This window comes from Galendromus occidentalis, unplaced genomic scaffold (assembly GCF_000255335.2).
Source record: "Galendromus occidentalis unplaced genomic scaffold, Mocc_1.1 scf7180000077530, whole genome shotgun sequence".
Classification (NCBI taxonomy): domain Eukaryota; kingdom Metazoa; phylum Arthropoda; class Arachnida; order Mesostigmata; family Phytoseiidae; genus Galendromus; species Galendromus occidentalis.
Genome location: NW_003805518.1, coordinates 194,827 through 218,194, shown reverse-complemented (window position 1 = coordinate 218,194; position 23,368 = coordinate 194,827). Strand labels below are relative to the sequence as shown.

General features: G+C 51.6%; 1 protein-coding gene across 1 annotated transcript; it reads right to left on the bottom strand.

The window, feature by feature from the left end:
- Positions 1 to 11,545: 11,545 nt before the first annotated feature.
- Positions 11,546 to 20,098, bottom strand: LOC114828494 (uncharacterized). The gene is made up of 10 exons (XM_029112849.1): positions 20,053 to 20,098; positions 14,756 to 14,853; positions 14,244 to 14,562; positions 13,964 to 14,084; positions 13,674 to 13,816; positions 13,370 to 13,573; positions 12,853 to 12,903; positions 12,302 to 12,691; positions 11,951 to 12,184; positions 11,546 to 11,787 (listed from the first exon to the last, which is right to left on the bottom strand). Exons 1-10 carry the CDS (start codon positions 20,096 to 20,098, stop codon positions 11,546 to 11,548), a joined length of 1,848 nt encoding a protein of 615 aa, XP_028968682.1.
- Positions 20,099 to 23,368: the final 3,270 nt, after the last annotated feature.

Here is a 23,368-nt window from a genome sequence, read left to right as displayed (position 1 = left end):
GTATAAATCTCACTACAAATCGGCTCCATCCCAGACTTACATGCTCCAATTTGAAATCGTTAACGCTCCGATTAGACACCTTCGGCGTTCTCGCTTGGACAGAAAATGGAACTTGGTCGAGGCTGGGAAAGACGACGACCGCGATTCGTGACACGGAAATAGGCTGCCGCTGTTGCTTGTGCTACCGCTGGCGACGCCGCTCAGATCGCCAGAGTCTGGCGAGAGGGATTTCCGACTGTATTCCCTGATCCCATCTAGTTGCTTATTCGTTTGTCTACCTCACCGCCTGAATATTGCACGTGAGCCCATTCGTTCGTGCAGGTACGTAGAAGCGCCCGCCAAGATCCGCAACATGTCAGCTCCACCGACAGCCTTGGCCGCCATAGCAAATTGAATAAAGTCTTCTGCAGGCATGCACTTCCGCGAATAGACCGAACCCGGTGCTCTGTGATGTCCACGAAATATTCGACCGAAATCTACGTCGGAAAGGCTTTGAGGGAAAAAAATGACCCAGGGGAGAGTCTGACGAGGACATGCAGTTCAAAGGAACAGTGAAGGGGAAGGAGAGCTCCGACGCTGGACACTCTCCCGTAGAACCAGGAGACGAGCTCGTCGTTTTTCCATTATGTATTGAAAGCTTCCGCTGCGATGGCTCCCTCATGATTCATGGAACCGGGAGGTTGACTCCGTCAGGAGCAGAGCGTCCGCGACCAGAGCGATGCGGCGCGATTCCTCTCACTCAGTGAAGCACATCTCCCCATTCATCTTTCCCCGAACCGAGACGGAAGATGATTCTTCGCAATACACACACAGAGAGCAGTCGACACGCTCATCGCTTGACTTTGCGGAAGTTTACCGACAAGCAAGGGGACCCCTGTACGAAGCCTCATACTCCCATCCACAGAGCAGAACCTGTCGATGGTGAAGATAAGTCTGGGGGACACTTGAGCACGGACAATGTTTCTTGTTGTCATAGCCGGATCGCATCCAAGACCTACACGTTCATCAGAGCCGGTGACGCTGACACATGGACATTATTCTCGCAGTACTCCCTCTGGGAGCGATGCCGAGGCTCAGTCCGCGGGTCCCAGGCTCCATAATTCATCATTCTTTCATTCCAGTGTGAATATCGCTCCTGTCGACGGAGGCTCACGAGAGAACAGTTCCAGGTATGACGAGAACGAACTGTAACATCAAGAAGAGCAAAGAGACTGCCAAAACATGAATATTGAGATACATCGCATGGCGAGCATGAAAGGAAAGCAATCAGGTTGCATACGGAGAAGGCGTGAAATATTCAACAGCTGCGTATCCCACTCGATCGTCCGACCACGCGCGAACGGTGCCCAATGAACTTTCCGATGCAATTCGAATAGCTCTCTGCATTCTGCATGTCGACGTAGAACCCCAGACCCCCTATCGAGTGCACGGCGCGAGAACCATCCGACCAGCGTGAGACCTAATGATCAAAGGCGACAGGTCTAATCGTACGCAGCCCTCCTTAATAGTAGCGTGGCTCATTCAGCTGCCCTCGGGAGAGCTCTCCGTGACTCTTCTACCAGATCGTCCTCTCGCTGGTAACCGTCAGACATTGCTCGGCGGAAATCCATTCCCATCCCAGACGCGAAGCGCCTTCTCCGAAAAAAAAATTCAGGCACCTATCTGTACAGAGAGCTCGGATGAACCGCAAGTGAATTTCGACAGAGGTCAATGCGTTGCCCGAAAGAGAACTGTTGACCTATCAATAAATCAACAGAACTTCGCAGCGGCGATCAAGTCAATAATTCAAGAGTCTCAAACGAACTCCACGCTCAATTCTTGGCTCTCGAGAATCGCTTCGAGATCTCTGCTTCCAGCCGCCCTCGAACCTTCCGAATTTTTACAGAGACGCGAAATGACCAGAAGTTCTGGACTCCCAACGAACAGAAGCCGCACTGCATTGTATCGCGAGGGAGCACATCGGATCCCAACATGTGTACCGTCGGATTCTCTCTGGATCCGCGCGCAGTCTCTCTTTACCGCAGGGAAAACAAACAGGAATAAAGTACCTAGCCTCGGAGAATTGTGAGAGGGGATGATTCAAAATTCAAATGGCTCCTATCAACTGCACCCCGATGGACCGCGCGCGAATCCGAGGCGTTGCATGCTGATAGAATGAACACACAGCGCATCACGGTGGAGCACTTACCATAAGCATTGACACGTACTTACAAAATAACTGGAGCGGAATCCATGGCCGCACGCAACGTGAGGCTACCGAGGAGGAATTTAATTGATAATAATCGCTCAATGGAAGCTGAAATAGCTCGATATTCCGAAGATTCGCGGCAACAAGCGCGGAGAGCAATCTAAACGAGCCGCTCCGGCTCGTGTAACGACCTGCGGCAGGTCGACGCAAATTCTATCTTTCGGACTCGGGGATGGACTAGGTGGTCGATGTTATCGCCTCCGCCGCGCTCGTAATGAAGGCGGAAAAGAGGTGGACCCACGATTTCTGATCATCGTCATCCATTGGCGGAAGTTCCTGGATTTCAATTCTCCGGCAAGGGTGACGTCGGATTCGGGTCACCTTCTTGTTCCATCCTGCATCCAGTCCGGGTTCGCCCTCTTCCTGACAGGGGGCTGCGATTTCGGGGGAGGATGCGATATCATGTACTCGGAGAGGCCAGAATTCCGGTCTCCGTCCGCCGCATTCGGAGCTACGGGTCGGATTTCATCGTATTGTGGAGTCCTTGGGAGGTCGTCTAGCTCGGAAGCGTACTGCCCCGAATTCCCTCACTGCGGTGGGTGGTTCGGAATTGAGAGCGTCTGAGGGGCAAAATGCCCTCAAAAAACAGCTTCAACACTGAGCGAGAGAAATGAGCGCTGCCGGTCTCTTCTCGTGCGCAGCGAACGAGTCGCCACACAAGGAGCTCGATATCCCGCCGAGAAATGACGAGCAACAGCAGGACCAGACCTAGCTTGGCCAGCGGGTTTGAACCCTATGCGGGAGAATGTCTGAGAGCGCGGGCGGACGGGAATCTGCAAAGTGACTGGAATGAACGTCCGCTCACTTAGCGTTCCCGTGGCGCGAAGTCTTCTTCCGATTCTATTCGACGTCAAAAGTCACTTTCCAACGCTCCTAAATCTTCTAGGATTTTCGAAATTCGTACCTTTGTGTGCTCCCCTGCTTCCTACGCGCTTAGAGTTTCTCCTGCGTTCGAAATCTCGTCAGGCAAGAGTTCCTCCCACTCCCTAAAATGCGCGAAGCCTCGAACTCCCACCATATCGTATATCTATAAAGTCGATCGGTATTCTTCTCGCCGACTTGCTCTTATCAGCGAGACTGCGCGACCCCGGGCTCGCGGGATTTTTTCGGAAATTTCGCCACGTTCGTGAGTGGAACGCACCGCTGGTCGTTGTCTCCGTCTCAATGTAGAATTCCGGCTGTATAACCTGAGCTTTGAGTCCCAAGTCTTGCGGAAAGGGTCCGATTCGCCAAACGAGGGAAGTTTCTCACGCTGTCAGTATACAGTATCGAATTTCGTATAGCCAGAGCGCTGCTGTTAGTCCGCGGTTTTGTTCTCGACGAGAACACCAAGTGGCTGTTCGAAAATGACACTCGATGTTGCCCGACCGAACGGAGAGCTTTGGCTATACTCCTCATGTTTCTTGGTTCCCATCGTCTTAGCGGGGATTTAGCAGGTGCATCGACTACCCGGGGTAATCGCTATCATCACGGTCGGAATAACATGATGTAGTATGAGGTACACCGCAACGAGCGATGGGAAGCGCGAAGCGGGAAAGGATCAACGTCCCGCGAACACACCAGCTAGAAAGCCTCTCATTGCTGCGAATGGATTGCTGAAGTGATATGTACACGCGCCAGAGCATACATGTCGCATTCTACGCAACGAGTACGTTGGGCTCATAATCGTTTTCGGTCGAGGGATTGGCGTGTCTGCTCGCGTAACGAGACGGCCTCCTCCCCGATACAGCACAAATAGTTTGGACGAAAAATGCCCGGCTCGCAGACGAGAAGCGAAAAAAGACTTTTATATTGAACTGAGCAGAATTCTTCGGGAGACCTGTGTCATACGGGAGCACTCTGCAAGACGAGGGCGACTTAAACACTCGCTCTCCGGATTCGCTCCCGGGAATCGGACGTCGTGAATATATGCGCCGCGGGACTTCACCAGAGTCATGTACCTCGCATCTCCTATCGGCCCTGCATGACAACGAGCAGTCGAATCTGTTTTCTCTCTCCGGCATCAGATTCTTCCCGATTCCTCCAGGAGCTCCCGGAGGAAGATGCGAATTTCCAACACCCGGCTGGCTGAGCATCGGAAATCGTTCATCTTTCGATCGCAGACTCCGTTGCTCATCGAGCCTCGAGGTCGATCCCGAATCTCTCTCCGGATTGGGCCAGACTTATCTCGGTTCGACCATGAGCCACCGAATAACTCGAGTTTCCGGCGTTTTCCGCTTACACATGATCATGAACCTTGGCGCGTTGAACGGCACAGAGCCCATATAGGCAGAAAAAAAATGAACCGCATCTGAGCAACATTTGGGAATAGTTCTCAAAATTTTCCGAAAAACGCTTCCCGTTGAAATGGAAATTCCCCTAGTTCTCCACCTTTAGGTATATCCGAGTGGAGGCGCACTTTATCCACGACGCCTTCGGTGCACTCACCCGAGGTGGAGAGTCTATATGAAGTCATGGTTCCAATTTTGGCGCTGCTCTTGCTTCAAACTCCTGAATCCGAAGCATTGGCGTAATTTTCGCTCCTGAGATTTTCAATCCTTCAACTTTGTTGACGGTGTCGATGATGTTTTCGGTGATTTAGAAGCCGATGCCTGAGTTGTCGATTTTGGTGTTCTTCTCGTTGCTGTCACTTTATAATATTTTTCCCTGGTAGCGCCAACGTATCGCAGGTGTCGGCTTCGACGTCTTACTTCGAATTGCCTCGACTTCTAACTCACTCCACGACTCTGCACACGCACAGGCGGCCCATGGGGCAGCGCCTTCCGAGCAGCCTCACTGCGGCATGCCCCCGTTCTGATCTAACCTTGTGCTTGCTGCTGCTGCTCCTGCGGTGGCGTTGGCGGCAGCAGCAGCCTCGGCCTGTCTGTCTCGGAGCCCCGACGTACGCAAGGCAATGCGGCTTTGTGTACAGTTTTGTTGTAGAAATCACCCGTCGGAGGGCGCCCTTTCCGGGCCCCATTGATCGTCTCCGGCACCAGTGCAGCTGTTGGTGCCGCCCGCTGCTGCTGCCGTCGCTACGACGACTACTCCTACGGCTACGTATGCGGTGGAAGGCAACGAGTTGACACGGCGTGTACTCTCACACGCATCGAGCCACGCTTGTCTGGCGGCCGCGGCCGCTGCGGCTGCCGCAGCGGACTCAGCACGTGAATGCCCTCCACGTGGATCTCTCCCCCGTTCGAGGATCGATTTCGATGAGTCCGGGCTCCGGCGTTTGCAATCCTCATCGTAGGATTCGCTCCATTGTCGAAGCGATGACCCTCTCGTCTCTGGTCTGCATGGCATTGGCGATCCCTCCGAAGTCTACGAGCTTTCCGCCATCGGGGAGTTTCTGAGGGAAATGCTCAGTCGAAGAGACTTCTTGCCCTGCTCGGAGTAAAATGGATCAAGCTGGCCCCCCGCGATCCGGCAAGACCTCATCCAATCGAGTCCAGTTCTAGATTCCATATTTTGTAACCGATCTTTGAACGAATGGAATCATTCAGCCTTTGTTCTACCCTTAACTCCGCATTTCAATGGTTCGATGAGACGTCGCGGCTGTCATCGATCGGCTCACGAGTGTGAGCGTCTTTGTGGTCTGATGTTATGCTCCCGGAATCAGAATCATAGTTACGAGGCACGTGAACTTGATACGTCTTCCGTTCTTTTGAGAGAGTTCTGCCATTTTAGCCTCGCAGCCAAAGGTCGCGGCCGCGATTTCTCAGTCTCCACCTCAACGCATGTGTTGACGCTGTCTGCACGCAATGATAACAAGAGGTGTCGAAGGGAACGTTGGAAGGAAAGCGAAATACGCTTTCACAGTCGCTGCCTACCCGATCGGTGCACAATGACGGGTTCAGGCTACGTTGTGATACTTTTTGTGCTTTTCATGCTGACTTTCGCGTTCGTGCTTCGTCTCTGTGTCGATAAGGATTCCAAAACTCGACATCCCGTGTACGAACTGTCAACATGGCAAGCTTCCCGCTGTCATAGTGCCTGCTGTCGCGGCGCCTGCTGTCAAGATGTGCCTCCTTCGTACGAGAGTCTTCAAGAAGAATCTTCATCATTTGCTGCTTGAAAGCTCATCAGAAGGATAGACTCTGATACAAATGTGATAAGCCGTATCTCGATGGATCTCGTCCTAGTTCTGTGGATAAATATTTAATCGTTCGACGAAGTGCTATAACGACCGACATGGCCAATCCCATCCCTACCTCTGCATTTGAAAGCATATCAGGCGACAACGGGAAGTCCTTTTCTTAGATCCCCCGAATATTCGCGACGTGAATTCATCTGACAAACCTCCATGGCCCTAATTTTAAATTTGTGAAACGACATTATCCTCCGAAAGATCGCAGGACTGATCGGAAGAATGCACGTTATTTCAATAAAGTATCATCATCCACATAAATGAATCGATTCGTTTTCGATAATTGATTAATGTGGTCAGACTGTCCTTTATTTATGTGAGCACCCAGATAACGAATACGACTTGCAATATTGCCACCGAACAGGCGGAGCTTACAGCTCGATTAAAGCACGGTAGCAGGTATTCTCTGTGCGGACAACGAGGATTGAGGAACGCGTCATCTCCGAGGATCGACGGTGGTGGAATCCGATTCATTGAGTTGGCGGCGAAAATGCCCGCATACCAGATGAAACCATAATGTGGAAAACGTGTGTCTCATCCGACCTGGAGCACTCAGACCCACGTAATTATCAAACACACCGGTTGGTCCGATGCGCAGTTCCATGAGTCAGCTGAGCTGAATAGTTTGCTCACACGGATATGAATTGGAAGACGCCGAATCGGAGCCTCGATACGCTGCATTCATTCCGATTTCAGTGCTAACGAGCTCAATTTCAATCGTAGGGACAGGAATGTTGTTGGAGCCATTCTCGACTTGTGTTGATCATGGGATTGTCCGCGGACCGTGTCTACGGTTTTCGAGCATCACGGATGCTCCGGTAAGTCGCGAAATGGGGGAGATTTCACTTCTTTGGAGAAAATAATCATTCCTGACGTTCATCCAGCGGGCGCTCCTCACTCCTCATCCCCTGGTCGAATATCCTCACGGAGCAAGCCGGTGGAATTAAACGCCGGTATCAATTGAATGCAGAGCTAGAACGAAATCGCGGGAGGCGATTTTTCCGTGATTTATCGCGGTATTCCGGGTCGATTGTCCAGAACGATACCCACAATGGAGGCCATCACAAGCGATGTCTGCGGCGTTCACCGTGACAAATTTACAGCCCCATCGTATATGTGCGTGTATTGAGATATCATTCAACAATATATACGGCATCGTCTTTTTTTCGGGGAGTAATGGAGGACCGAATGTAAACGGAGCTGCAGGGATATACGACCTCCAGTTCAAATCGGTATCCGGTTGCTACTATCGAGCAAAAACTTCCGGCATATTGGTTATGTATATCGATCGATGTTGCGGTGACATCTCGACTTGGATATTCTACTGGCTGGAGGTCGAGGGACGGATAGAGAGCGTATGCGGACGTATGTGCGCGGAAACTCTGAATTGGAGCCTTGAATCTGAAGCCGATCCGGCTCCCGGGTTTCAATGCCTCGATTTCAAACCGTACTGAATACCGATTGAGGGCTTGGCAGCTCCATCTGACACGAACCTGAATAACGATTTCTTGCCTGGAGCGAGAACTTCACTAACGATTGTTTCTTCTTTCTAGGCATTTTTGCGACTTTTGCGCGAGGCCGGTACGGGTTGAGCCCCAGACAGAGCCGTGCTAAGTGGAGCACACGCCCTTCATCTGTTTTTCGATCCATCCATCCCGTAATACCTGTCTCTCTCTAATAATCGTAATCTCTGCAGCCGATTCAAAGCTCAAGACTCGGAGCTTGCATTGTACCGTCCCGAGCTAGAAGAAATTGAATTTACCCATAACGCGTCGTCGAAACGTACGTCTGGGTTCGACTCAGCGGCGGGTAATGTTCTCCTTGGAGAGAGACTATGATTCATTCGAGCAGCTGTTCCTTGGCTGACCCGCTTCGCGACAGAAGGATTTCGGAATCAATCTTGCTCGATAGCTCTGAGAGTAGCGATGGGATACGGGACAGAAGTCTAGCAATGGACGGAGACACCTAAATCTCTATCCTAGGGGGAACGAATAATTTCGACCGATGAATGACGCTTCCCTTAAAAAAGAAATCAGATCATACGAACCGAAATCTTCCTGGCCGCTGGCGAAGATACCGAGTTCATCATCCGTACCGCGGTCGTCATCGTCCGCACTTGTCTGGGGTGTCCTCTTCCAAGGTAGATTTAGCGTGAAGGTGCTCCTATAGATCTTCTGCATTGTCGAAGAGTATGGAACACAAGAAATCCGAGCGGGTTGAGCTGTCACTTCCCTTGGCGCAGCGTGGACTTCGGGCTCCGAATCGGTTCAATCTGCCGGTCCGGATGGATACTTCCTGACTGTGACTACAGTAGGGAAATCACAGACATTTTGAGTATTGTTCGGTGGAATCCTCGTTGCTTCCTGTTGTCATGGCTGTGAGAGCCACCGTTTCTGCTGTTACCACTCCTGTCGGGCAGCGACAGCGTCGACATCTGATCTGCCGTTCCACATTGTCAGGAACTCCTCCTCTGAACAATAGACTTAGTATTCCTTCTGCACATGACGGAGGAGAGTTCACAGAGCATGCGCGCTCTCGCGGATCTCCGAGACGGTCCCGTCCCGCAGATCTCGCACGAATCCCACCGAATCGGAGGAGAACCGACTCTGCGGTGCCGTCAAAGGAGGGGTCTGGAGGGAGTGGTTTCGCGACGGGGTTACGGGAAAAGCTTCAATCAAAACGTTTTTGACTTCCCGACAGGGACGACTTCACCGAAAATGGCGGAGGCGGCACGAGCCATGGTCGGCTGAGCGAAGGAGCGGGCGAGCACAACGCCCATTCAGCCACCTAATGGACGTGCCAGCGGAGTTCGGTGCGTTCATCTAGTGCGTAACGCGGTCACGTTACGTCCACCTCTTCAGGGCTCGAACGCAAATCGTATTTGAGACCTGTTGAAGTCCCTGTGCGAGAGGCTAATCTGAATGATTCACGGACGCGCAATTCTAGAATTTCCCGATGGGCCGGATACCTCGCGATCTGTCACTTACTGTCAATCACATGCGCTGCGACCCAAAACGGACGTGTCGGAAATGGGAGAGACCCTACAACGACGGCATTACATCTTCCGTTGATCATGCCGTGGACAGTAGCAAATGCGGCGAAGGATCCTAGAAAGGACCGTCGTCCCTTCGCCGAAACCTTGATCGCGATATAGTAATGGTGTCTGTGAATGATGCTTCAAAGAATTACCGCAGCGAATGCTATCCTGGAATGTCTGGAAATGATGACGCTGTTTGCGATTCAGACGAAGAGGAGGATCTCTGCGAAATAAAAACCGAGAGTGAGAAGACCCGTAGAGAAGGTAAGACGAAGTCGAATGATTGGTATATGCGGGCGGCACGAGATTAGGTGCTACCCGAGGAGACCAACCTTCGGTAGAAATCTACTCAGCGCAGTATAATGCTCGAATCCCGATCGACGTCGCACCGTGGAACGACTGCCTGATACGTAGCGATGCAGATCCATCGCGGAAGCCGAAATTTTCGCGGGAAACGGCTGCGAAAGGCCGCGAAGTGCCGCAGATCGTCAACATGACATAATTTATCTCCTTCCCCTTCTGCGATGAATCTGCATCGTTACTGATAAGCTCTGCGCCTGCAAGTCCCGCAGATTTCCTCTGACGCTGCGTACACTTTTCGCCGCTCTGAAGTTCTTCCGAAATCATGCGTGTCGCGTGTGTCCTGGAAACTCTTCTAGGTTCCCTGCTCCGGAGTCGATGGAGCAGAAGACCGCAGAGTGGTGAGTTCCAGGAATGAGGACGCGTGTTTTTTTCCGCGAACATCCTCAGAAAGTTTGGCTGATCTTTATTCAAGCGCAGTCTGAGGAGAATGAACGCTCCTCATACTATCTTCTCATAAGGATTCCGGGGGAATCATGTCCGTTACAATATTTTTGGCTCGGGCGCGATTCAGTTGAATCCCGCGGTGTATTCTCCTAGCGATTAACCGCAGCAAACACATGCAAGGGGAACGTCTGGACGTCGCCGTTGCTCGGTGACCGCGTTTCCCCCTCATCTCTTCCACTTTCGGGACAAGCCCGACCTCGGTGCGTATGTCTGAGGCCCGAGTCGGCTCTCGATGGGATTGATAGCGGAGGGGATGGAACGAATGCTCATCAACGCTTTCTTCCCGCCCATTCGATCATCTCCGTGGAATTCCGGAGCGTTGTCGGATCGCAGGAAAGAACCATTAACACAAGATTGACTCCGGGGTACTCTGTGGGTTTAAAGATACGGAGGAGCTTGTGTAGCACTGCTCAAGCGACGTTTCGTGGGAGGCCGAACAGGAGGTCGCGTACTTTCCTCCATTTTCCCTTGGTTCATCTGTCGCTCTCACGGTGATATTCGACAGCACGAGTACGTACGTTTTAATGTATGTCAGCAACGTCTCGGACTTCGGACTAAAGCGATCAGGGCTCTCTTGGTCCGTCAAGCTGGACGATTCCGCCAGGCTTAGAGAGAAGGAAGGTCGAGGAAGGCTTTCCAGCAAGGGGAAGCGCGAAGCAGGGTCTTTCTGATATTGACAGGTCATAGAAGTGAAACTCAGTGAGGAAGGTTTTTGCGCAAGTCGCGCTCAATCGAAAATTTAATTTATTTATATACAAAATAAATATTCAGGCTCATGGCACAGCGATGATTTCAGTTTCAAACTCGGCACCGGGTGAAACAAAGAGCCTAGGTGCGACGGAAACCCTTCTCCCCAGCCGGAGCGAAACTCTAAATCGATATAGTGACAACTGACTTGGAACACTCCGAAATGCAATATCGATGCGTCTCGGTCTGATCGGAATCCACCTAGCCCACCTGGCGTTCTCAAGTTTATGCTTCAGAGAAGACAAGCCGCCGTGCCGTCTGCGCCTGTCGAGAACTTCGTCCGCTTGGGGAATTTATTCTGCCGAAGCAGCGAGTGATTGATATGCTTTAGCGGGATTTGGGCGGGGAATTCCAGGCACACGAATGGTCTCTTGGTCGGACGGGAACACTTTCAAGCAGAAGCAGGACAAAATTAGACAAAGGGGCTCCGTCTGTGAGGAGACAGAAGTTTCGTGTCCGCCGATCGCGCACCGGGACTGGACGACGGCGAAGCGAGAGCGAGCGCTGAGTTCTGACTCGAGGCAACCCGAGCGAGCGGCAGAAGGAAGAAGCTGAAGTTTACAGGAGAGTACAGGACCTACAGGTAATTTCGTCGACAAATGTTGAAGTCGCTTAGACTCCAAGCGCCTTCCTCTGTACAAACAGTGTAGCTGAAATCCTCTGTTTGAGAAGTCGCGATCACGTATCCAGGCGAACAAACGAACTCGCACTCGGATTTTACGGGGAACGACTCAGTTTCAGCAAACTCGACTTCGTGCCTCGGAAAGCGACATCTCGGTATGGTGTGTTCACCCGGCGTGAACCTTTCACACGAAGTGGCTGGAAAAACGAAAACAAAAGGACTTGAGTATCCACGGAGCTACCAATCCGGAAGAGCTCTTTGTCCATGTCAAGACAAAACGCTTCGGCTTCGAACTCTGTCCTGTCGATTTCCAATCAACATCGATCGGAGCTGTGACTCTAAAGCGTGATTCGTGATTACCTCGACTGGTCATTGTGTAAGTACACGACGCCTCCGACTGCAACTCCATGTCACGGGCCGTGCACGCGATCGAGAATTTCCCGAATGATTCGATGACGGTTCTGTCGCACGTCACCTTGACTTCCCCCCCGGCAACCTCCGATCTGAAGACCGGCGACTTGATCGGATACGGGAATGTCACGTCTCTGATGACTTCGTCCTTACAGCCGCTCACGAGCAGAGGCGGGGTGCGCGCTGTCAATGAGCGAGACTTTCGTCAGCTAACGGAATCTATTCCGCGAATGGGATTGGAAAAAAATCTCGCCCGAGGCATCGACTCGTCGGACGGCAGAGAAAGGTTTTCCTACTGACCTCTGCAACTCGGCCATCGATATCCGGGTTCGAGGGCACCGCAGCGGATCTCGCCTCTCGATTTCTGTTTCTGTGGGATCACGAGCCCTTCCGGACATTCCAAACTGCAGAGAATGTCCTCGCCAGACTCCCGGCACAGGACATTGGGTGTTTTTTCTGCGATTTTTCGACATTCGCGAGACGACGCGACGTCGTCGAATGTCGGTGGCAGACACTCAAAGTCTTTCAAGCCTCGCCATGAGCCCCCGACACACGAAATCCGACTCCTGTTTAAAGGCTCCAACGAAACCGAAGGTACGTATCCTGCAGAACAACCCTGATAGCAGGGGACATTCTCTTTGACGAAAAGGCGCTTCTTCCAACGACCTCGAAGACCACAAGCTGACCAGCCTGAGAAGAGGAATGCATTCTCACATGATTCGGATTGGTATATTGTGTCTCCTATAAATTGAGGGAGCTCGAGGACAAGCATGCGGACCTGCCTACGATCGATTCGAGTACGAATCGGAGAGCCTAGCTCCAGGAATATTGTAACAAGTCAGGAGAAGTACCATTTTTCGGTGCTCGGGGCCATCTGCAAGCTAGTCGTCGCCTTTCATGAGCTGAAAAGGGAATTTCCCAGCATTATCAGCCTCCGCTTGATCACTTCTGACCTCTCGGGTGCATTTCCGCGACTCGGCCACGAATAAACTCGGGTATCTAATCAGAGGTCACATACGAAACAAGATAAGCCCTACTTGCATTCGGTGCTGAGATAAGCTAGAAAGAGCAGAAGGCTACTGTGATCAGAGGGAGCACGGAGGGGGGACGTCTCGATACAGAAACTCTGGATCAATGGACTAGCTCGATCCCCGATCTATTCCGTCAGCCAATCGTTGTGTCCTGATTCATTATGGACGTCGTACAGGGAATCCACTTACGGGTGGGTGTCTGAGGAGCGACGGTCGACGACGGTGGGGCTGCTGTAGTGGTTGTTGGTGGCGCCTTTCCTGTGGGATTAACAGGTATCGCATTTGCAGAGTCTAACACGTGGTGAAATTATCACGCATTTTGCAGAATAACACCTACCGATGCATTGTGGGAGAATAGCAGGCACTTTCCAGATAGCTTCACGCTTCCGTTTAACGCATTTATAGGGCATGGTGAGGCTACTCCTTAGCATGAAATCTTTATCACATTTGAAGAGGCATCGACTGCCCCAGAGATTCTCGTTTGTGCAGTAGAAGGACCCGTGTCTCAAGACGGGCAGCGGGGGGCATCGCAGAGCGTAGACTAAACACCACAGAACATCTTAGATTGCCTACCTTCATATGAGCATCCGACATTGGCTGATTGGGTTTACGTTTTGACGAACGTCTACTATGCACATTACCTTTCAGGGTATAGCGACACGTTTTGGCGGGAAGAGGGTACAAAGTTTTGAAGGTTATCGCGTGCTCGCCCTCGCCAACGTGACTACCCATCAGAGGACCACGAAGAACCATCAGCGGGAAATTCGTCACGAAATCATCGGGTCTTGAAAAGACAGAATTCGCTTCAAGTAAAAGAATCCCCACGGCGATCTCGAACCCGATTTGCATCTGTCAACGAGTAAATTCACTAAAAACCCACGGATCGGACCTCTACAGTGACCCTTGATTCTCGAATGTCGATCTGACATACCTCGCGCAGAATTTGAGCTTCGGTAAAGGAACTTTCGAAAGTCTTTGGTTTCGAGGGACCCTAGCCAGTTGACGGCTAGGGCAACGGATGCAAGTATCGTTGTAGATGACTCGCACAGTATCTGGCGAAGGGTTCATTCGAGATTAGGCTCCTATCGAATGCTATACTCGAACAGGATAGTGAAAGCCCAGGATGTGAGGGGAGGACTTTATAGCAGAGCCGCGGGAGGATAATTCGTAGTTATGCAAAGCTCAGAGCTCAACCGGAAGTAACCTTGTACCTTTAGGGGGCGGACGGTTACATGACAGGTCGTGACATGCTGCCGGCACTGAAAACCGGTTAGAATATGGATTTCTTGGGGGTGAGGTGGGACTAATGCGGAAGGACAGCTGAGCCTTGAGGCCGTCCACGCCGAAATCATAGCTTATCCGAGAACTGGCAATGTTCTGGTTACTTCTAGTACCGTTTGACGATGCTGGACGCTCAATGTGCGGCTGGTAATGTTGACTCGCGATGTACATTCGCTGAAGGGAGGCGACCTTTTGGCGCCGCTCGAGCTCATGGAGCGACAAGACCGGAACATGATTTTCGGAGTCTTTCTGAAGAATTTGAGTATTTTTTTCCTCATTCGAGTCCAGAACTTGTTCGTCATATTATACTCGTCCGAAGGACTCGGTACCGAGGGTTTCTATGGGAAACATCATCGTTTCTCCGTCACGTTGAAAAATTAGAATGGCGACCATGTCTCGGAATGATAAGCTGTTTGTTTCATGGCTAATGGTAGGTACCTACCCGTTCCTGAAGACAGAGGCTATTGTTGCAGAGTTGGCCGAAAGATGCCTGATAGTTCCGTCTGTCCAGGCGGTCCGTGTGGTAATGAATGGTTCCGCCTGAAACTAATTGAACGCGTCGCTATAAATCTCACAGGACTCAATCGAAATGCCCTGTCTGTTTTCGTCGATCGTCTTCGCGAGTCATAATGTTCTATTTGGGCCAATGCTCCATGTGCTCGCCGCTCAAGGTTTCCGCGACATCCGTCAAGGCCATCCTCCAGACCTCATAGGAATCTTCGAGTGCACCGTGACATGCTCTTCGGACGCCCGGACCTCCAGGATAAAGGAAGCGGGTGATAATTATATTACGAGGAATGCCACAGAGAGGACTTTCATACCGAGAAAGTTTCTAAAATAATTGTCTGATGTATTCCTCGGCCAACCCGCTCAAAATACAAAAGGATGGAAACGCGCCGACTCTCCTGACGATGATCGTGATAGGCAGCGATTTTCTGACTGAAGTAAGGGTTTCCTGAGACTCGGAGTCTTCAGGGCGGTCGATGGTGAGATTCACACCGATGAGAAATTGGGTTATCTTGAGGCGAAATTCGTCTCTTGGATGAGCGCAGACCGGCGGGAACATTTCGAGTCGTCCCTCGCAGGCCCAGTGATGTACTTCGTGGTGATGTACTCTCGGGCAATGAGAGCAGCTCAGTGTCAAGAGAAGTTCGGTGAGTGTTCTAAATGAGTGGGCCAGTCTCACGAGTGAGGGGTCTCAGAGTTCACACGCGGATGAAGATTGACTTGCTCTGCAGAGCGGTGCCTGGTGCCCGTCTGCCTGCCCGCTACTCGCCCGGTCTGGCTCGATGCGATACACTGTCGGTCAGGCTTTCGCCCCTCCCCGATCGCGTTGTCAACCCGCAGATAGGAGAGGAGATCGAGAGTACCGAGATATGATACATACGTATGTATTCTTTCTCTGCACGTGATCGGGGTGTTCTCATTTGGCTACGAGAAAGCCTTAGCCCATCGAAATCTATCCGAACATCGGAAGAGCAGACATCTTTCAAGAATCGCCTATTTGCTGAAATCTCAATCATGATCAAAGACCTCGTTGCTCGGGTGAATATTCAAACACCAGAAATCGTCACGCGCATTGTCAGCGCGTGGCCCTCCAACTCTCAAGGCCCGGCGCATGCCGAACGTTTCCGAAACAACGGATGGAAGTTTTGAACTCATTCCCTCAGACTGCTTCTGATGATTCCCCATCCTCAATCGCCAGCGGGGAAATGATTCAACTCGACAATTTCCCCGGGGAGCCTACGGTCCTCCCTCAAGAAGTCCTCATCTCTTCGAGGCGACTCAACAACAAGTTGACTCCCAAGTTCCACCGGCTCAGGAAAACTCACCGAGCTCTCTCGCTGAGACGACGGCCAGCAGCGACACAAGCAGCGTCCGAAACATTCCTCAGAGCATCGTCAGGAGTCTGAAAAATGATAAAGATCTTCGGAAACCTTCCTAAGGACTTTCAGAAATCTCTGAGGAGAATTTCCGTGAGTAGATGGAAGCTCCCGCGAACCTCCAGCACCAGAGTTTCCATAGTTCAGTGAAGCTTAAAATTGCATTCTCCGACGGCTCGGAGCTCTACGAGCGCAAAGGGTGGAGAGAGACGTAATGTCGAAGCCTCGATTCGGAAATTCGCGGTTAACGGACGCAAGGAGCACCTGTGTTCGAAATTTCGGTGTACTTGCAGTCCTCGACCGAGACCTGGGAAAGACAAACAGTCTTGTGGCAGCGTGGGCGGAATATCGGTGGTCTGACACCTCGTTTGTTTGAATCACATCACGAGAGAAATCGGAACAATTCCGGTACCGCGTTTTTTCCGGGCCCTTGGTGGGCCTCTAACCGGAGGGTCCGCCGAGGAGTCATGCTCCGCCCTCAGGATCGATCCTTGCGAAGCGTGGCATTTACTCTGAGGTGAGACGCAGATTCCATCACAGCCGATATCCGGCCTCGATTGGTTTCACCTCATAATATCGTATCACTCTGGAAGCAAGGTGGTTTCAAATCGTATGAGACCAGGCACCATGACGGTGATAATCACTTTCGATGTCGTCTCCGAGTCGTCGGTGTCTTTCAAGGCTGGCGCCGCGCAGTCAGCGTTCGAGGGACCGAACCATGAACCGCACGACATCAATGTCTTCACTCAGCGTTTCCAGACATCGAAATTTCATTGTTGACAACTTCCACCCGACTCAGTCAGAGTAGGCGCCCCGACTCACACGACCCCCTATGCATTGTCTGGAATGCGCAAATAATAATAGGGGACGAGTCAACGAACGAGCGAAACGGAGGCGATCGAATGAGACTCAGCCCTGACCCACGAACAAAAATCCCAATCCGGTCTCCACGGGAGATACGAATAATCTGCTCCGGACCGGTGGTGCGACCGTAATCGTTCCGGGGCCGCCGATTGAAGGCTCACCAAGTTTAGGGAGATCTTACTTAGGTCAGAGGAATGCCCGTCTCTACAAGCACTCTCTGTGACGAATGTGCTGTTCCACTACATCAAGATTTCGCGCCAGGCCCTATACCCGGAGAAGAATCTTGACTACTCGACAGACGACGATGACGTCAAAACGACTTAACTAATCGGTGCTCGTGCCAATGTGAGAGAAGCCCCCTGCCCCTCACCGTTCACCCGGAAACTTTTGATCTTCTCCCGTCATACGTTATTCTGCGTTTTTCGGGAAAACGGATGGTCAGAAGTCGTAAATTTCTCTATAGTGGTTCTTCAGTCGCGAAATAAAGTCTCGGTTGAGGTGATTGTCACTCTATCGGAATAAGGATCCCGCGGAGTCGAGAGGAAACGATATTCGACTCTGCCCTGGGCATCGAGCGCGTGGATGAGGATTTTCTTGAGGAGAAGTCAGGGATCGTCGGTAAAAGAAGAAGCATTCCGTAGCCTCTCGAAGCAGACCGCACGGAGACTGCACAGTGATTATTTTTTTTATTTTCTAGATTTCAATTTATCCGACAAGACTCCCGGAGTGGGGTTCCCTTCCCTTTGAGCGATTCTTCCCAGATCGTGTTTGGACAGCGGCACTCTTTGGACTTACAATTAATCGCTCGGGCTCTACGTCCCATCACATTGAATATGCCTGTGTCTAATATATGATGGAAACTTTCACTCCGTGAGCGTCTGCGTAAAGCCGGAGCGAAGACACACCCGGGTAATAAAAATACACCGAGAAAGGCGCTAACGGCTGCCAGAGTGCATGACTGCTCTCGACAGAGGGTCGAAACGGCGCGATTGAGAGCTTCTTTCCCCGGTGATCAAAAATGCATCAGAGACGGTATAGCGAAACCCTAAACCTCAACATTCTTCCCGGGAACTGGCGTGGGTTCCAATATCTCGTGCTCAGAATCTGAGACCGGAATTCGAGATCACCGATTCAGGAGCTCAAATCGACGAGCGATTGCTCGGGAAGATTGACAGCTGCCTCAGCATAAACGGGCGAGCGATCGGGGTATCCGAAACAGGATGGTCGGCGACTCGACCGAAGTGTCAGCTCATTGTCAATGGTCCAGAGCGAGGACGTCGATGTTAAGTCGTATAGGTGGATATGCAGGGTCGTGGGCACGGAAACGGAAAGGTGGGAAACCTTCCAGTGTAGACTGGAAAAGAGCCTTTAACAGGTCGTTAGCCGAACGCTAACCGCTTCCGTCGGTGTCGTTCACCTGCACGACTGAACAGTCAAAGAGCACCTCGACAGCTCTGAGAAGAGGCAACGAATGGCGTTCAGAGTCCGCTGGTGATGGTGCCTTTCGGCCGATGCCTCAACGGAGGCGGCTATGAGCCCACAGCTCTTTTCGCATCATAAAGCAAGAACAACACTCTCAAGGGAACCGTAGCGACGGCATGGGCAACGACAAGACGATCGTCCACGTTCAAGTCGATCGTCCACGTTCAAGTCGATCGCGGACTCCGAACCGTTTCCTGCGAGCCTGTCCTCGAGCCCGGAATCGAGCCCAATGCTACAATACCAAGTGAAAGAAGAGTTCTCGTGCCTAGATGCGGGGTTCGAAAAGAGAATCAAATCTAGAAGCGCCTCATATTCTGATTCCGGAGTACTCGAACTCCAACGCTTGGATCGCTCTCGCAGACTGACTCTGTGCCCGAGCCCCATTTTCGAGCCGTGACCGGCTTCACGTGCGGCCTTCACCCTAGAGCCTAGAGAGTGGCCTACTCGGCATGTGCACTAAGCCATGCTATATTTCTCCATTTATGAAGTTCAGGTGATGGAGACGACATACTTCACAGAGCTTCAGATTCGGGCGAATCGCAATCGCTTTGAGAAGGACCTTGGCCGTGTCTGCGGAAGCGACGGCCGCGGTGAAGCCACTCATCGGCCGAGAAGCGAAAACAACGAAAACAACAACGATAAGACGCGAGATGTCTGTAGGCGCGTCTGTGCGCGCGGGGAGATCCCGGCAAGCGATTCATCGGAAGCTCTGACTGAGGAACGTCACTGAGCCGATGCGGACTGAGTACACAGTGATATTTGAAGATTACCGCTCGGACACGAGAAAGCTTTCCTCATTCTGTCCGGCGTGAAGTTGCCTACTTTCCCAGTCTCCACAACAGATCAACCTTTCCGGTGAGCATCATCTTCATCACCGTTGTCTCAATCTATGTTATCATCGTCTTCATCAGCGTGGCTCGGGAATGGGTTGCGCGGCCTTCAGGGCGGAACGCTCTCTCGAATCCGGGCGTGAAATCACTGATGATATACACCCATGACATCAGGCGAGAAATAAATGTGTCGCGAGAGCCGGTCCTGACCACGGATGAGTTTCGTTTTTTTTTTTTGTAGAACTCATCGGGGTATCCCGCATACTCGCGGAACATTGATGTCACCTCGGAGCGCTCGTCCGAGATGAAAGTAATGCACCCAGTTCAAGATCGGACGCTGACCATTGCCGATAGGGAATCGTACGCAGCAATGGAATAACGGAAGAGGAAAATATCTCATTCCTTATCGGTCATGAGCATGCTGCAGGCTATCATATCCTTCATAACCGATTTATCGCCGACGCGGCTCCTTTAGGATTTGTAGTCGCGGTCGTGGCTGTCGTCTCTAGTCTGTCGTTGCCTCCGATTTCCGAGCCGAGGCAAGCCGAAATAAGGTCCGGATGACGTCCATGCTCAGACACACCGACAGATCGAGAGCCCATCGAGCAGACACGTCGACTGGGTTATTCTTGAAGGAGGCACACGAAGAAGAAAGTCACGCTCGTTCGACTAGAACTAACCGTAGTCGTGTGCGCGCTGCTCTTTGACAGCTGCGACAGCTCTCATAGGGCACGTAGGAGAAACGCTGGGAACTTGTAGAGTGAACGCCTGGTCATCAGGAACTCGAGCAGGCCTAGCGCGATCTGAGCGTTGGACCCGCGACTCAAACTCCAAGATTGAGTCATTTGAATCTCAGGGAATAGAGCTTCAATAAGCAAGCGATCATCGATTACGAGAATGCAATCTCAGCGTGACCCTGACGCCCGTGGGGTCTTGTCCCATGAGATTGTGAACGATCTATTCAATTCTCATTCAGTTGCGTCCCGAACGCAAAACTCAAATCCATCCTGCGCATCTGTCGTGGAGACCCCGGCTCTGATTGGCGTACGAAATCCCTTCTCAGCTTGTCTGTATCGGGAAACGAATCATTTTCCGCTGAAATACAGACTACCAATCTTAGCCAGCCAGCTGGCTATGAATGTGACGAAGCCAATACAACGTTGAGCCTTTCGGGATTCCCGAAGGAACAAGGCACGGTTGATGTGATCCTGACGCGATCGTCGGCCAGCAAATAAGATTGAGTCTCGATCAGCGAATCCAGACCCCAAGAGCGCAAGAATGGTCAGTTCGCGATTCGAGCCCCCTTGGGAATCTTTCCGAGTATGGGAAGCAGGTGGCATGCATTCATATTCCGCTAGGATTACCAAGAAAGACTTCCCAGCCCGGTTCCTGACGGCGCGGCATCCAACAGGAGCCCATCGCGGGGGAGGGGGGATGGAGAAACTGAGAAGGAAAGTTCCGGAGGGGCTGACTCCCTGTGCTCAGAATATCTCTGGCAAGACCGAACGCCCAGCTTGTGGTGTGCAATCTCGGAGGGTCTCTCACAGTGAGAGGGAATTGAAATGATCAAAAGCGTCCCCTGTAGAAGGGGCTCGGGAGATCTAGATGTCGGCGGCATCTCTTCCCATGTGTCGAATCTCGCAGGGGAGGGAAACCGGAAACTCTGACGTCCCAGATCGAATCAATTCCCGAATTTCACCTTCGTTGTATGTTCATTATTTCCACAAGAGTACTGCTTGAAATGGCTAATATTTCGGGTCGATTATTCGGCTCTCATCCATTAGAGCTCCATTAAATCGCTGATACGCATCGAGCGAAATTAGCTGTAGCGCCAAGGCTTATCTCCCAACGAATTGTTCCAATCGTTTCCGATCGTAAATCCTTTTCTGATAGAATTTTTCTGTGGAAAATTGAATCGTGATTGAAAGCCTGAGAAAATGCGGTAGCGATGCCAAAGATCGTCGTCTAAGCCGAGATGAATCGCCCTAAGCCCCCGGCGGCGGCATACGAAACCTCAATACTGGAAGATTCCGGAATTTCCGGAGTCCGAGCGTAACACTCTCACCTGATCAAGATTTCAATCGCATGCCAGATCTTCGATTCGGACGGAACGATCGCTCGATTGCGAACAGATAAGGAGAATAGAAGGAATGCGTACTCGGAGCAGAAAAATTACCCGAAGCATTCCAAAGAAAACGCTTCTATCCGAAAACCTCAATAGGACACCAGATCCGGCCAAAGGAGACCGGAAGTTTACTCTCGCGAGGATGAAGCGATTGGCTTCGTGGTGTCCATCGATTTTCCGGTGCGCTTCTAGTTTGACTTTCTCTATCCGCTCGTTTCTTTCTGAGTGGGGAGGGATCACAAGTTGAGTCTCCCTGAACTATAATATCAAGCGCCTCGAACCCGAAACGCGGTATCATCTCAGCAGCCTCCACATCCATGAGCTGCATGAGGTCATATCAAGACGAAGGTGGGAGTCGAGGTTTTGAAGAAAGATCAATCAGCAGGCGATATCGTCAATGACGCGTCCAGCGATGGAATGCTGGGGGAGTAGGGGAGCGCAGAGATCGTAGCCGGGGGCACCCGATGGCATGCACTAGACGAATTTAGAGCCGATGACCGGATCTTCCCTGATCTGATCTAATGGGTGAGTCTCGAATTGCTTCCGGAACACCTCAATAATCGAGAGTCAAGATCAATGTCAAGGTCTCCTCTATGTCCATCAAGGTGCGAACAATCGAAGCTCCAAAAAATCGAGTGAAGAGTAGAGTGATGATGGAGTCGGATCCTCGCGAGAGGAGTACCAAGGAGCGATTGGGGTTCTACTCTGTCCCCTCAGCCAAATACATCGGCGTCGTCTGTAGCGTGGATTTCTCGCATAGGCGAAGTTCGGGAATGCCAGCGCCCGTCGCGCTCCCTTCCAAGTGTGCGCAAGTTTTGAGCTTGGATATCAACTCAAATCCCGGACGACACCTAACCAAGCCACATACCTTCACTGTACAAACATTGTCGGAGGCCAAAGCTTCAGCGCGAGTCGCCGAGGTTTCGTCGGAGCTTGTCGCAACTCTTCACTGCTTGTGGGCGAACGATTCCGATACAGATCAGGCACTTCAAGGTTTTCTCGAACTCCAGTACTCGAACAAATTCCACGCACAAGTACTTGACAGCAAGGAATTATAAGAATCTGCTGCAGACAACTAGCTCTCTGGGTCTCCAGAAATTTCAGCAAGTGACAGTGAAGCAATCGCGAACAGACCTTCTTGCCCATGGAGAGGGACACGTACAACGAGGCATTCGAAGAGGAGAAGACCATTCACAACTGCGGGGACGACCACAACGACATGTAGTGAAGAGACACCAGAGAGGAAAGTCATCTCGAGCTCTATACTGATGGAGGCGTTTCTCCCGGTAGTCTTCCCTAGAAGCTCACATCGAGCTCCAAATTATGGAGGATATATGTGTCTCAGGAGATCTGTCCGAAATGAAAAAAACAGCGACAAGGCGACCGATCGCTTCAACAGCTATTCATTGAAGCCCGTGGTTTCGGGCAATGCAGTGCACGGAGACCGAGCATGAGACAGCAGACACTGTCCCGCACAATCGTTAGTGGATAATGATCCGCGTGCTTCGCAGCTGTGAACCGGACCTGGAGAGAAACGCTGTCCTTTCTTTTTCAGTAAAAGCTGGAAAACATAGGTCTTGCCCTTGCCTTGACTCGATCCGTCGACCAGCCTCTGTATGTTTGGTCGGATACAAGGAGACATAGCTTTCACAAGAGACGACTGTCGACTCAATTCCAGCACGGGTTCTCGCTCCTCTGACCTCTCCCTATTCGTTATTTGCGAGACCTTCTAGAATTCTGAGTTCGCCGTGGAGGACATGATATCCGCCGAGGGGGTCGCTGGTGCGAGCGACAGGAGATGTATTGGCTCAAATGAGTGTTCGGTCAACCTGGGCAAGAAGAAGAGTTCCGTTTGGGACTGTGTATACGCG

What these genes read in the sequence shown, in the direction of transcription:
- LOC114828494 (XM_029112849.1), bottom strand. Translation starts at nt 20,098, where the DNA reads ATGAGAGCTGTCGCAGCTGTCAAAGAGCAGCGCGCACACGACTACG. An exon ending in AAGCTCAAATTCTGCGCGAG is followed by an intron (nt 13,817 to 13,963) that starts GTATGTCAGATC and finishes TGTCTTTTCAAG; the next exon opens with ACCCGATGATTTCGTGACGA. An exon ending in GCCCCGAGCACCGAAAAATG is followed by an intron (nt 12,692 to 12,852) that starts GTACTTCTCCTG and finishes TCCTCTTCTCAG; the next exon opens with GCTGGTCAGCTTGTGGTCTT.